We start from the raw sequence: 13857 nt of genomic DNA, 5'->3' as shown, positions 1-13857 counted from the left end.
CAACTAGGAAGGCAATGTTAAAACCCAGTAACCTGAATATTTTGATTCCATCTCATACATTCCTGCATTGTACATTTACATTTACAATAATACGAGTTATTTGCTAAAGGAAACATTTCAAAATAATTATTAAAGGGATACAGTGCTTTACTCGACTGAATGTATTCTACATAGAATAAAATCATAAATTGCAGCATCTCTGAACAACAAACATTTGCTCAATGAGATTATACCAAAAAAATCTGGACTAATTGTCCTGCTTTAAACCCAAATCTACGGTTTAAAAAAAATTTAGACTTTAAATTACATTTATACATCAATCAATAAGCTATAGTGACACATTTATCATCACAAAGTAACACATTTGGCCTTATTTTAAACATTTATTTGGTTTCTTTTCTTATTGTGAATATTTCCCCACACCATCCCGTTGTTGGTGTTCAGTTTCCACTGCTCACCTATCAACAATATTCAATCTTAGAGAACTAGAGAGGCGAAACACCCGAACACACGGACAGTGACCAGCAACCTGGATCACTTGTGTCCTTTGCAGCATATTATACACTATATTGTATAATCCACACATTCATTATAAAATGACTTGATAAATCAAAATTGGGCATGACAAAGGGAAAAAATAAACAAACATGACAATAAAGCATCAATAAGGATGTTTAAATGACACATTAACTGGTCAATATATTCGAATATATGGATGAATAAAACAGGCCCAATGTGGAAAAAATGGAGACCAGCTGCTTGATAAATAAAGATTATGCAAAAAACTGCTCAGTGTGACCAAATCATGGATAGAATCATATCTGTCACCAGAGCCACACAAACTGGAATAGTTAGTCTCAATTCTCCTGCTGAAAAGCAGCTTTAATTCATATTTTGCTTGTTAATGTTTATAAAAGAGCTGATTTCACAAATATGGGGCACAAAATATTTTGTTAGGTGCCAACAATCAAAAGACCAAGTATATAAAGTGTTCTCTTTCAGTATAGTAACTCTATTTTACTTACAAAAGCCCATCAGACACATTAGATTCTGTACAATGACTTTCCACGCTTGTACAAATCCATCATATTAATATGTACACATCGATGATAAAAAAAAGCTATCTAGCACATGGAAAATAATAATTTAAAAGGCATTCAAACACGGTGAGTGTGTTGACTGACCGGCACGGGGCTTAGCTAGTGCACATGTGCATGTGCAAAATACCACAGTGAGTACTGAATGCGCAAGAAACCTGCTGAATCAAAACAGCTCCACACCATCAGGCCCCGTACACTCCATCTGGAGACATTCGGTCACCTTCCAGGAGGAAGCGGGACCCAAGACGCCCATCAGCTGCCCTCTTGGCCTGTTCATGCCCAGCGGTGTGATCCTGGGAGGAGGTGTGAGGTGAGAGCGTCCCCACGGAGGAGGTGTGAGGTGGGAGCGTCCCCACGAAGTGACCCCCCCCCCGTGTGTGCGTGTGTGCGGGGGTCCGTGAGAGCCTCAGCAGGAGCAGTTGCCACAGCCCTTCACGCTGTTCATGATCTCCTCCTGCAGCTTCCGTCTCTCCTCCTCCTTCTGGGAGGCGTGCTCGGGCCGGGCCTGGTGCCGGCTCTCGCCCTCCGCCCCCAGCGCTCTGCTGTTCTGTGTGTTCCACAGGTCTGCATAGAGGCTGCCCGGTGTGCTCAGGAGGGTGTGGTGGTCACCACGCTCCACCACCTTCCCCTGTGTGTACCGGGGTGAGAGAGAGAGAGAGAGAGAGAGAGAGAGAGAGAGAGAGAGAGAGAGACACACAGAGAGACAGAGAGAGAGAGAGGGAGAGACAGAGACAGAGAGAGGGAGAGGGGGTTGGTGAAGAGAAAACATACTCACAATTAAACCTGGAGAGAGCAGGTAAGGTTAATGACAATTTACAATGTGTATTTTTCATGACAGCTGTGCTCGAGCGGAGTAGTAGTAGTGACAGAGCCCTGCACTCCCTATACTGCAGTACACGATAAACAAGAGCCCACAACCTCGCTCACACACACACACACACACACACACACACACACACACACACACACACACACACACACACACACACACCCGCCTGCATGCATGCACACACATATACGCACACACATACACGCACACACATACATACATGCCTGCACGCACACGCACAATCTGGTGGCTTACACAGGCTCTGCCTTGGGAGTGCTGGAGGAGACTACATGAGGATATTATGGCACCATTCATGCGAGCAGCACAGACAGGGAGCCAGAGGATTTAAATGCAGATAAGAGCTGCTAGTGAGTGAGCAGGCCGGCGCTGGCTGGACCCGACCAACACCGGCAAGTGGGAGCACCAGGAAGATCAGGCACGGGACGGGGGCAAGTGCCGTGGAGCCGAAGGAAGGAGGGATGGGGGAGGGAGCATGTGTGTAAAAGAGAGAGAGAGAGAGAGAGAGAGAGAGAGAGAGAGAGAGAGAGCGAGAGAGAGAGCGAGAGAGCGAGAGAGAGAGAGAGCGAGAGAGAGAGAGAAACACACAGTGGCCCTGAACAGGCACACAGGCTGTGTGTGGGCGTGCACACAGCACTGGGTCTTCAAAGACTGCCAATAACAAAGCAAAAGTATGAAATTAGCTTGCACAATGGCAGTGGAATATGTCTGCGGGCTGTTTTCTCGTTACTGCCACAGCTCCAATGCCATTCCTGGGCGGGAAAGACGCACGGAAGCCGTCCCATGTTTTTAACAGCAACGCACTTCCAACCCTGGCTGCTGCTCCAACCCATGCAGCGGACACGGGGAGATAAACGCGGGTGGAGGCAACCCGACCTCGCCGGCGAGACGACGACGTGATCCATGGCTCGGTCACGTGGCTGCAGTGCCCACGCTCGCTTCGGACGACGGGAAAGGTCTCCGCCCGAGGGAGACGGCCAGAGGTGTCGGCGTCATGAGGCAGCAGGCGTGAAGCACTTCCACTCATTATTTTAATGAGCTCCATATCCCCCCTCCCCCAAAGCCCGTTCTCCTCCTGAGCACCACTGACACGCCAGAACACCTCACACGTTCCTCGGTGCGCGTTTGTGTGCGTGTAAACGGCAGGTGGCTGCAGGCTTGAACCGTGGGCTAATGAAGAGGGTTCAGGGGGCCAGTGCTCCCTCTGCCCTCACGGACGGCTGGGGCGGGGCACCCACAACAGTCCACAGGTTCCTGCTTCTCACCAAGGGTGCCCCACATCCAGGCACCAGCAGCGGTGATGCAGGCAGTGGGGGGGGGCGGCGGCATAAGCCAACTCCGCCCCCTCGACCAGCGGAAGCCGAGGGTGGGCCACGAGGATGAAGGCCTGTTAACGCCCGTGTCCGAGCACCGGGACCGCCGCCATCCGCTCAAATGCGTCACCGACGTGGCACCGGTGAAGGGGGGGGGGGCAGTTTCTGTGTGTGTGTGTGTGTGTGTGTGTGTGGCCATTTGTGTGTGTGTGTGTGTCCATGTGTGCTGTGGTGTGTGTCCGTGTGTGTGTGTGTGGTGTGTGCGTGTGGTGTGTGTGTGTGTGTCCATGTGTGCTGTGGTGTGTGTGTGGTGTGTATGTCCATGTGTGCTGTGGTGTGTGTGTGTTGTGTATGTCCATGTGTGCTGTGGTGTGTGTGTGTTGTGTATGTCCATGTGTGCTGTGGTGTGTGTGTGTGTGTATGTCCATGTGTGCTGTGGTGTGTGTGTGTGTGTATGTCCATGTGTGCTGTGGTGTGTGTGTGTGTGTATGTCCATGTGTGCTGTGGTGTGTGTGTGTGTGTATGTCCATGTGTGCTGTGGTGTGTGTGTGTGTGTATGTCCATGTGTGCTGTGGTGTGTGTGTGTGTGTGTATGTCCATGTGTACTGTGGTGTGTGTGTGTGTGTATGTCCATGTGTACTGTGGTGTGTGTGTGTGTGTATGTCCATGTGTGCTGTGGTGTGTGTGTGTGTGTATGTCCATGTGTGCTGTGGTGTGTGTGTGTGTGTGTATCCATGTGTGCTGTGGTGTGTGTGTGTGTATGTCCATGTGTGCTGTGGTGTGTGTGAGTGTCCATGTGTGCTGTGGTGTGTGTGTGTGTATGTCCATGTGTGCTGTGGTGTGTGTGTGTGTATGTCCATGTGTGCTGTGGTGTGTGTGTGTATGTCCATGTGTGCTGTGGTGTGTGTGTGTGTATGTCCATGTGTGCTGTGGTGTGTGTGTATGTCCATGTGTGCTGTGGTGTGTGTGTGTGTGTATGTCCATGTGTACTGTGGTGTGTGTGTGTGTGTATGTCCATGTGTGCTGTGGTGTGTGTGTGTGTGTATGTCCATGTGTGCTGTGGTGTGTGTGTGTGTGTATGTCCATGTGTGCTGTGGTGTGTGTGTGTGTGTGTGTGTGTGTGTGTGTGTCCATGTGTGCTGTGGTGTGTGTGTGTGTGTGTCCATGTGTGCTGTGGTGTGTGTGTGTGTGTATGTCCATGTGTGCTGTGGTGTGTGTGTGTGTATGTCCATGTGTGCTGTGGTGTGTGTGTGTGTGTGTGTGTATGTCCATGTGTGCTGTGGTGTGTGTGTGTATGTCCATGTGTGCTGTGGTGTGTGTGTATGTCCATGTGTGCTGTGGTGTGTGTGTGTGTGTGTGTGTATGTCCATGTGTACTGTGGTGTGTGTGTGTGTGTATGTCCATGTGTGCTGTGGTGTGTGTGTGTGTATGTCCATGTGTGCTGTGGTGTGTGTGTGTGTGTGTGTGTGTGTGTGTGTGTGTGTCCATGTGTGCTGTGGTGTGTGTGTGTGTGTGTGTGTGTGTGTCCATGTGTGCTGTGGTGTGTGTGTGTGTGTGTCCATGTGTGCTGTGGTGTGTGTGTGTGTATGTCCATGTGTGCTGTGGTGTGTGTGTGTGTGTGTGTGTGTGTATCCATGTGTGCTGTGGTGTGTGTGTGTGTGTGTCCATGTGTGCTGTGGTGTGCGTGTGTGTATGTCCATGTGTGCTGTGGTGTGTGTGTGTGTGTGTGTGTGTGTGTGTATCCATGTGTGCTGTGGTGTGTGTGTATGTCCATGTGTACTGTGGTGTGTGTGTGTATGTCCATGTGTGCTGTGGTGTGTGTTGGATCTTGACCATAAAGAACACTCAGCGGACTCCTGTCATTAGTAATTAACACAACAGCACACTGGATTTCTGTCATTCCCAGTGGTAAACTAACAAAACTATGACAAGTGCCGGCAAAAGGTTTAATCATTCAGGGCTGTGAACACTCACCTGGAAAAGAGAGAAATAAACACCGCACAAAGTGCTTCAAGCTCACTAACCACGCGCTGCTTCACAGAACCAATCACATTACTTCAACAGGCATTACTTTATATTTATATTACTTTATATTATATATAATTTAGTTATAAACTGCAAGTGGTCTTACCTGATTCAGCACAATAATCTCATCTGCGTCCACGATGGTGGACAGACGGTGGGCAATGAAGACAGACGTTCTGTCTTTTACCATCTCCTTTACTGAGCTCAGAATGTTCTGAAGAGCAACAAAATATGGAGTTATTAACATAAATCCCTCAATCAAGTTTTAAGAACAAATTTAGAAAAATGACAATCTTCTCGTCTATCCAGTGATGTTTCAATGAAGACTTGTTTGGCTTATGACGGGGATATTTCCTGTTCCTTTGTAATAACTAGCACCAATGTGATTGACAGGATTTATATGAGGACTTCCTTTTGACATGATACAGGCATGGAAAAATAAATAAATAAATAAAGAGTGAAGGGCTTCAAAGCAAATATCTCCTGTGTTTGTAATAACCTATAAAGCCTCATCCTCATAAAAATAATTGAGCTTCCTCTTTGAGTGTAAATATCCATATGAAAAAGTCCACAAGGGCAAAAAACTGAACCAGCTGTACAGAGAGAAGTTAATTTGTGCTCGGTCAAAGCTGCCTGTACTTTTAATCACTTTTCCTGACATTTCTAATCATTAAAACAAGAACCTCTAACAATATTACAATCATTTAACAACTGCAATGTTGTTAAAATAGTATCCTAAAGTGTCAATGTTGTTATATATATAAAACAAATACGAAAGATTAAAATGCTGCAGTAGTGCTCAAACTGTCAAACGATGCTCCAAGGCCAGAAAAAAAGTCATGATTCTGAGACCAATCAAGTAAAGGAGTGCCTGACCCCCCTCACCTCTTCAGTAATGGAGTCTAGAGACGAAGTGGCCTCATCATACAGAAGAATGGGTGGGTTCTTCAGGATGGCCCTGGCGATGGCCACACGCTGTTTCTCTCCACCTGTCGTGGGTCAGGAACATCGAGCTCATCAATAAGGTCCCACACCAGAGGCTGTTGTGTTACTTATTTGTTAACACGATTAGTTGGGAGGTCAGTGCCGGTAGTCAATGATTCAGGAATTCAGGTAGGTTGACCTCTGTGTTCGTGCAGGAACTGCCCAAGTACCCTGGAAAATAACCTCCCACTTTCACAACTCTCAAAGCCAAATAGAAAAGGATGTACAACTGTTTTTTCCTCCAACTTATACCAGATATATGAAATGAACAAATAACATGCTTAAAGTTTAGAGATGTTATTTCAAACTTGATTACTTAAAAGAATTTTAACAACAGGGTAGATCAAAATTATGCACATGGTTAATCTCCTTTGGACTAAAATTCATTCTCAGCCTTCACCATGTCATTTAACAACAGGCAATTTCAATAACATGAATAATTAATATACCAGTACAACAGAAAAAATACACCATACTACCTCTGACAGGATTTTGACATTACTGTAGTTACAGTAACACATACACACTTTACTGTGAACACCTACAACTAGTTAATCACCCAATAATAACACTAAGAATGACCAAGCACCACTACAGGGCCAGATTTCAGTGTGGACTCAAACACCTCGCTCACCACCTTCCCCACCGACAGCCCTTGCAGGAATGAGCGGACTGGTCCACTAAAGCACCAGGACTTCGGCCGGACGCTCCACGTACCCGAGAGCTTGAGGCCGCGCTCTCCGACCTGCGTGTCGTAGCCGTGAGGCATCCTCAGGATGGCGTCGTGGATGCCTGCAAGCTTGGACACCCGGTAAACATCCTCGGGCGTGGCATGGATGTTGCCATACAGCAGGTTGTAGTAGATGGTGTTGTGGAAGAGCACTGCATCCTAAAGCCCGGGGCAGCAAACAGATTTGCATTTGCTTCATCTACTGTTGAATCTAAAACTATATTTAAGCGATCAGTTACAGTTTACTTGCCACGTCAGCCAGTATTTAAAGGATAAACAAAAACATTACAAAACGTATATATTAGACAGATTATTTCATATAGTAAGCAGTGAAACATCAGTTATATGCTATAACAGTAAGTGAGGTGAATAGCTGGTCAGATCTCCCTAAAAGTGTGTAGGGAAGTAGACAAACTATATTGTTCCAGAAACAAGAGGGCGAAACTCCAAACTGGTTTCCTGAATAGGGCAGCACTCACCTGGGGCACCACTCCCAACATTTTCCTCAGACTTTCCAAACTAATATCTTGGATGTTCTGACCCGCAATATAGATGTTGCCTTGGTTGGGTTCGTAGAACCGAAACAGTAACCTCATGATTGTGCTCTTCCTATTTAGGAAGGGGAAAGAAGATGTTTATCAAACTATCAAGCGAATGCCAGAGAGCAGCGGTTCCCATAGCGGTTCCCATAGCTGTGCTTCCCCTGTGCACTTACCCAGACCCACTGCCGCCCACAATAGCCACCTTCTTCCCAGCAGGCACTTCGAAGGAAACCCCGTCGAGGACCTTTTGTCCCTCTAAGTACTCAAAGTACACATCCTCAAACTTGATGGTGGCCTCCTGAGGCGTAACTACCAATGGAGGGGCCAGCTCTTTCTCCTACAAGACACAAAGCAGATGAGGAAGACGATTATTTTGGTCGTTCAATTAAAGCGGCAGAAAAGGCATAGCCTGGCATTTCTCAACCGTAGGCCCATTGTTTCAGTAACTCTGAAATGCCCAGCCTAATCAACAGATGTCAGAGTTAGTCGTGCATAGCCAGTCTGGGAAATATTTGTTATTTGCAAGATATTGTAGAGAGTCCAAATGAGCACGAGCCCCAAATAACACACAACACTACTCATGTCAGCACTTACAACTGACAATCTGAACAGACAGTTCCATTGCACTTCTGAAACACATTATAGAAAACATTTAATGTAATTTCACATGAGCCCAAATGAAGACCACTTCACACAGTTCAGCTCTTTGAAACACATATAGTAATATAGGGTTAGAAACTATAGTATAGTTATAGTATAGTTACACATATAGTAATATAGGGTTAGAAACTATAGTATAGTTATAGTATAGTTACACATATAGTAATATAGGGTTAGAAACTATAGTATAGTTATAGTATAGTTACACATATAGTAATATATATGCGAACGTAAGTTGTTGGTTCTCCGCCAGTTGAGTATGATGAGGCTCAACTGATGAGGCTCAGGGATTCCAGTCATACAGCGCCGTACTCAGGGTCCTAGTGCCTGTAGAATTAATGGCCCGATTAACGTAATTTAAAAACCAGGACATTTCCACAGTTTTAAAAAATATCCCGGGACAGGACGTGAAATACGGACATGTCCCGGGAAATACGGACGTTTGGTCACCCTAGTTATAGTATAGTTACACATATAGTAATCAAAACCTTCCGACATCTCTGTATCGAGGCCACATTTAGACACATTTGTTTCATGCATATTTTAGCGGTAAAAACAGCCCAGGCTGGAACACGAAGCTGCCAAGCAGTCCAACGTTTTTGGTACAACAGAAGTGCTCAACAAGTTTGCGCTAATTCTACATACGGCCACGTTATTTGAGAAATCAAATTAGAGTCCCCAGTAATGGCGTGATGGGCTGTTCAGTCATGCAGAAAGCCTTGGTGAAAACCATTACTGATCACTGGGAACAACTGGACAGGTTTGATTCGCAGTAATTACAGACCGCATACAGAATTAGTCAAATGAAGAATAAGCTTCATCAGGCTCAAATGCATTCCAGCCCCCATCAATATCCCTGATGGCACGGAGAAAGGCAGGGGGGGCGCGGGGGGGCTGCAGGGATGAAAATAAATAGCAAAGCAAATAATATGCAAATTCATAAGGTTAAAACACATGGAGAGAGCGCATGATTATCATAGCAGAATGTGCGATTCCTGAGGATGAAGTGCTGTGAAACGGCGACTCCACCTTGATTTTGGTGTCTACACTGAGCAGCGTGAAGAGGGTGTTCATGTCAATGAGGGCCTGTCTGGTCTCGCGGTACACGGTGCCCAAGAAGTTGAGAGGCAAGGAGAGCTGGAAGAGGAGGCCGTTGACCATCACCAGGTCCCCCACCGTCATGGTTCCTACGGCACAAGAACACAAGCAGTGAAATCCCCAGTGCTCGCCGTATTACACAAACTAGCTGCTTAATTTACCCACAATCCCTGCAGATTTGTAGGTGTAATACTGATGTTTACCTGCCATGATACCCTTGCTAGCCAGCACCATAATACCCGTTAGGCCAACACTAAAGATGGCACTCTGTCCAAAGTTCAGCATGGCCAGAGTGGAGGTGGTTTTCAACGAGGCCGACTCGTAGACTTTCAGGAAGCCGTCATATCTCTCTGCTTCATATTTCTCGTTATTGAAGTACTGAAGGAAGGAGAGAATGAGGTGAGTAGAGAGCACAGGGGAGAGAGGAGGAGGGAGGGAATGATAGAGAGTGAGATTGAGGGGAGGGGAAAAGAGGAGAAAGAGAGTAGAGGTTGAGAGGACAGGGATAGAGAGCAGAGAGGGGGGGGAGAGAGAGAGAGAGAGAGAGGAGACAGAGAGAGAGAGAGAGGGGGGCATAGTCACCAGCGTACACAAAAGGACATTCGGTTGAACAGAACGACACGGCTGCAGGGCAAAATTTCTCAGAAAATCAAAGATATGTTTGGGTACATCGAAAAAAACAGCAAGTGATCAGAAATGTCCCGCCTGGTGAATCGTCTTATTGTCCAAGACTGAATGAGTGAGGACCTGTATAATCCTCACCAGTGTGGGAGTTCCTGCTCCCCTCCACAGCCGGGGTCTCAGACGTCTGACACACTCGGGTTTCAGGGAGTAAAATCGGTTTGCACGCTTACGTTTCAAACATTCATTCAGATGTGACAGAACTACCAGTGTATTTATGAGCAACCAAATAAAACGATTTTGGCAGAGTCTTAGAGGAAGGCGCTGTGCTACAGAAATAAGCACAAGATACAGAAGGCAGCATAAACATATAGGAGACGATCAATGTCTTCCTCCATGCTAGCGTTCAAAAATAGAACTGCGTCACAACTAAATTAATTAGTTTTGAAACGTGATGAATGGAGGGTAGTCGATAAAAGCGGCTCGGTAAACGTGAGCATCTTTGCTGGCGACAAAGACGGGATTGCAGAGAGGGCTGGTGTGAATGAGGGAGAGAGACCTCAGCGGTCCACGCTGGCCTCTCTCCGTAATGCTGGTGGTGTTGTGCGACCCCTGTTTTACCGCGCACCGAGAGCGGGGCTGGGGCTCATTAGCGCGCCGAGCGTGTGTGTGGCCCCTCGTCGGCGACGTGATCAAACAGACAAGTCTCCTGGACTGTAATGACAATCTGAATATTTCATTAGAGTGTGTCAAACTAAGCAACAGCGACCCTGCGCCAATTATCTATGGGAGCAAAAGGTACCGGGGGTGCGTGTTGCGCACAGAGGAGCTTCATAAACAGTTTCTCTGCTGTCAGGAAGTGTGTTTAGCAGGCTGGAGGGGAGACAAACATGCGGTAAGGAAAAGAAAGAGAGAAAGAGAGAGAGAGAGAGAGAGAGAGAGAGAGAGAGTGCGCAAGCGATGTGTTCATATGCAAGAGTTTTGCGCGAGTGGAACGGATTTTGAGTGGGTGGAGATCTAATTATGTATGCACACTGGCTTACAGTGATACTAAACCCAGCTGCACTGACATCAATGTCACAAAATAGACCTGTACACAAAATATGTTTGTGCTTAACAACAAGGGCAAATGAAGGGAGAGAAAAAAAAAGGAGTGGAAGGGAAGAAAGAGGGAAGAGGCAACGCAGCGAAGAACGCCCAACACAAAAAACGCCTAACACAAAGAACGCCCAACACAAAGAACGCCCAACACAAAGAACGCCCCAACCACAAAAAACGCCCCAACCACAAAAAACGCCCCAACCACAAAAAACGCCCCAACCACAAAAAACGCCCCAACCACAAAAAACGCCCCAACCACAAAAAACGCCCCAACCACAAAAAACGCCCAACACAAAAAACGCCCAACACAAAGAACGCCCAACACAAAGAACGCCCCAACCACAAAAAACGCCCCAACCACAAAAAACGCCCAACACAAAGAACGCCCCAACCACAAAGAACGCCCCAACCACCAAAGAACGCCCCAACCACCAAAGAACGCCCCAACCACCAAAGAACGCCCCAACCACCAAAGAACGCCCCAACCACAAAGAACGCCCCAACCACCAAAGAACGCCCCAACCACCAAAGAACGCCCCAACCACCAAAAAACGCCCCAACCACCAAAAAATGCCCCAACCACCAAAGAACGCCCCAACCACCAAAGAACGCCCCAACCACCAAAGAACGCCCCAACCACCAAAGAACGCCCCAACCACAAAAAACGCCCCAACCACAAAAAATGCCCAACACAAAAAACGCACAACGCAATGTTGTGAAGCCTGGTTGGAATCAGTAAAACCTCCCCAATCACTTCATTTTTCATACAATCTCTTTACATCCAAATGTATTTAATGTTTCTTTCCCCAGCAACACTGAATCCCCATTAAATGAATGCAGAGGCATGCAGAGACCAAGATTCAGTGCTAATTAAACCGGACGTTGCCCACGGTGAACAACTGCGTGAGGAAAGGTGAGCTGGTCCCTGGGCAGGCTGGGGGGCGCTGCACTCACCTTAACAGTCTCGTAATTGAGGAGAGAGTCGATAGCTGCATTGCCTGCCTCGTTGTCTGCCTGGTTCATCTCTATTCTGAAGCGGGTTCTGAAGAACACATGGGGGTCAGGGGAACAAACACATGCAGCAGTTCTCAGGGACTAGATGTACAGACTCTGCCTGTGGGGTGATGGTAACTGTTTGTTGAAAACCCCCGTACAAGAAAACTGAACAGGAGAGCCACAGGAGAGCAGCGGGCTCGGAGACGGGCGGAGCGTACCTCCACTGGGTCACAGCGACGGTGAAGGCCGTGTACGCAGATAAGGTTCCCAGAGTGACGAGTGCAAACTGGCCACCGCACTTATAATACTGGGAAAGGGGGGAAAGGCGCACCGTGTCGGTTAGAGGCTCACGGTTCACAGAAGACACCTACTTCAACTGAGTCCACCTGCCTGAAGACGGCAGCGGCCGTTTCACACGTCACTTCACACACTTCCGTTTAGCGATTATGCCCATTAAATCGAGTGTCACAAATGGGTAAGTGCGGCACTGGCTGAATGTTAACGTTTCAGTCATCAGGCAGCTTTGAGGGACTTGAAGAGAAATGTGAACATGAGGTTAATCGTAAATGGCGCTAGCGTGTACGAAGGGAGCGCGTGTGGTTTTCAAGAGCGTTACATTACAACAGAGCAGCCAGAAAAACTCCACTGCAGCTCAGTTTAACGAATCACTTGAGGAGGCAGGGATTCTGACGTTAGCATTACATGTTAGCCACATTAGCCTCATAGCTCCAAAAAGGAAACCCAAGATAAGCAAAATGTAGACATGTCTCGGGTGAGTAAGTCTAAAGTAAATGGGAATGTGTAAATTAAAAAATTTTCTTCAGTCTAAATCATGTGCAAAGCTCCGTGACTCCATTTTATAGAAATACAATGAAATCGCAGCTTAATGACTTAAAAGCCCAGTACAGGTTAAACTGCTGCACTTGACCTGCAGACGGAGGTCAGCCTGTGAGGACTAGCAGCTACGCTTACAGCCATCAGGCCACGCACAGCCGGCACTGACCAGGATGCCGCTGACCAGTGCCATCTCGAAGATGGTGGGCCCCAGGTTGAAGACGAGGGCGCTGAGCACAAAGCTGATGCCGCGTGTGCCTCTGTCGATGGCCTTGGAGAGCGCCCCCGTCTGGCGGCTCAGGTGGAAGCCCAGGTCCAGGTTGTGCAGGTGCAGGAAGACGTTCTTGGCGATCCTGCGGATGGAGCTCTGAGCCACCTTTCCGAAGACGGCGTTGCGCAGTTCGTTGAAGAGCGCTGCACCGGCTCGAGATACTCCGTCTAGGGGAAACACACACACACATCCCACACACACACACGTCACACGTGCGCATCACACACGTGCATCCCACACACACGCACGCACGCACCCACACACCCACCCCACACACACACGCATCCCACGGGCGCGTGCATCACACACACACGCACACATCCCACACACACACGTCACACGCGCGCATCACACGCGTGCATCACACACACACGCGCGCATCCCACACACACGCGCGCATCCCACACACACACACACACACGTATCCCACACACACACACACACACACACACACACACACACACGTGTATGCCACACACACACACACACACACACACACACACACGTGTATGCCACACACACACACACACACACACACGTGTATGCCACACACACACACACACACACACACACACACGTGTATGCCACACACACACACACACACACACACACACACACACACACGTGTATCCCACACACACACACACACACACACACACACACGTGTATCCCACACACACACACACACACACACGTGTATCCCACACACACACACCCACACACACACACACACGT

At 47.8% G+C, this 13857-nt stretch overlaps 1 protein-coding gene across 1 annotated transcript in view; it reads right to left on the bottom strand.

Annotated features, from left to right (window-relative positions):
- Positions 1-369: 369 nt before the first annotated feature.
- The window catches only part of abcb7 (ATP-binding cassette, sub-family B (MDR/TAP), member 7), a 28606-nt gene continuing 15118 nt past the window's right edge, over positions 370-13857 (bottom strand). Inside the window, exons 6-16 of the mRNA XM_077022807.1 lie at positions 13021-13289; positions 12236-12324; positions 11976-12063; positions 9503-9677; positions 9231-9388; positions 7715-7878; positions 7479-7608; positions 6987-7158; positions 6171-6274; positions 5392-5499; positions 370-1728 (exon numbers count right to left, since the gene is read on the bottom strand). Coding sequence (XP_076878922.1) covers positions 1507-1728; positions 5392-5499; positions 6171-6274; positions 6987-7158; positions 7479-7608; positions 7715-7878; positions 9231-9388; positions 9503-9677; positions 11976-12063; positions 12236-12324; positions 13021-13289 — 1679 coding nt within the window. The 3' untranslated portion in view covers positions 370-1506. The remainder of the gene's footprint in view (positions 1729-5391; positions 5500-6170; positions 6275-6986; positions 7159-7478; positions 7609-7714; positions 7879-9230; positions 9389-9502; positions 9678-11975; positions 12064-12235; positions 12325-13020; positions 13290-13857) is intronic.

Source organism: Brachyhypopomus gauderio, chromosome 11 (genome assembly GCF_052324685.1).
Source record: "Brachyhypopomus gauderio isolate BG-103 chromosome 11, BGAUD_0.2, whole genome shotgun sequence".
Taxonomy (NCBI): Eukaryota; Metazoa; Chordata; class Actinopteri; order Gymnotiformes; family Hypopomidae; genus Brachyhypopomus; species Brachyhypopomus gauderio.
The sequence above is the reverse complement of the archived record's forward strand: the minus strand, read 5'-3'. Positions and strand labels throughout refer to the sequence as shown.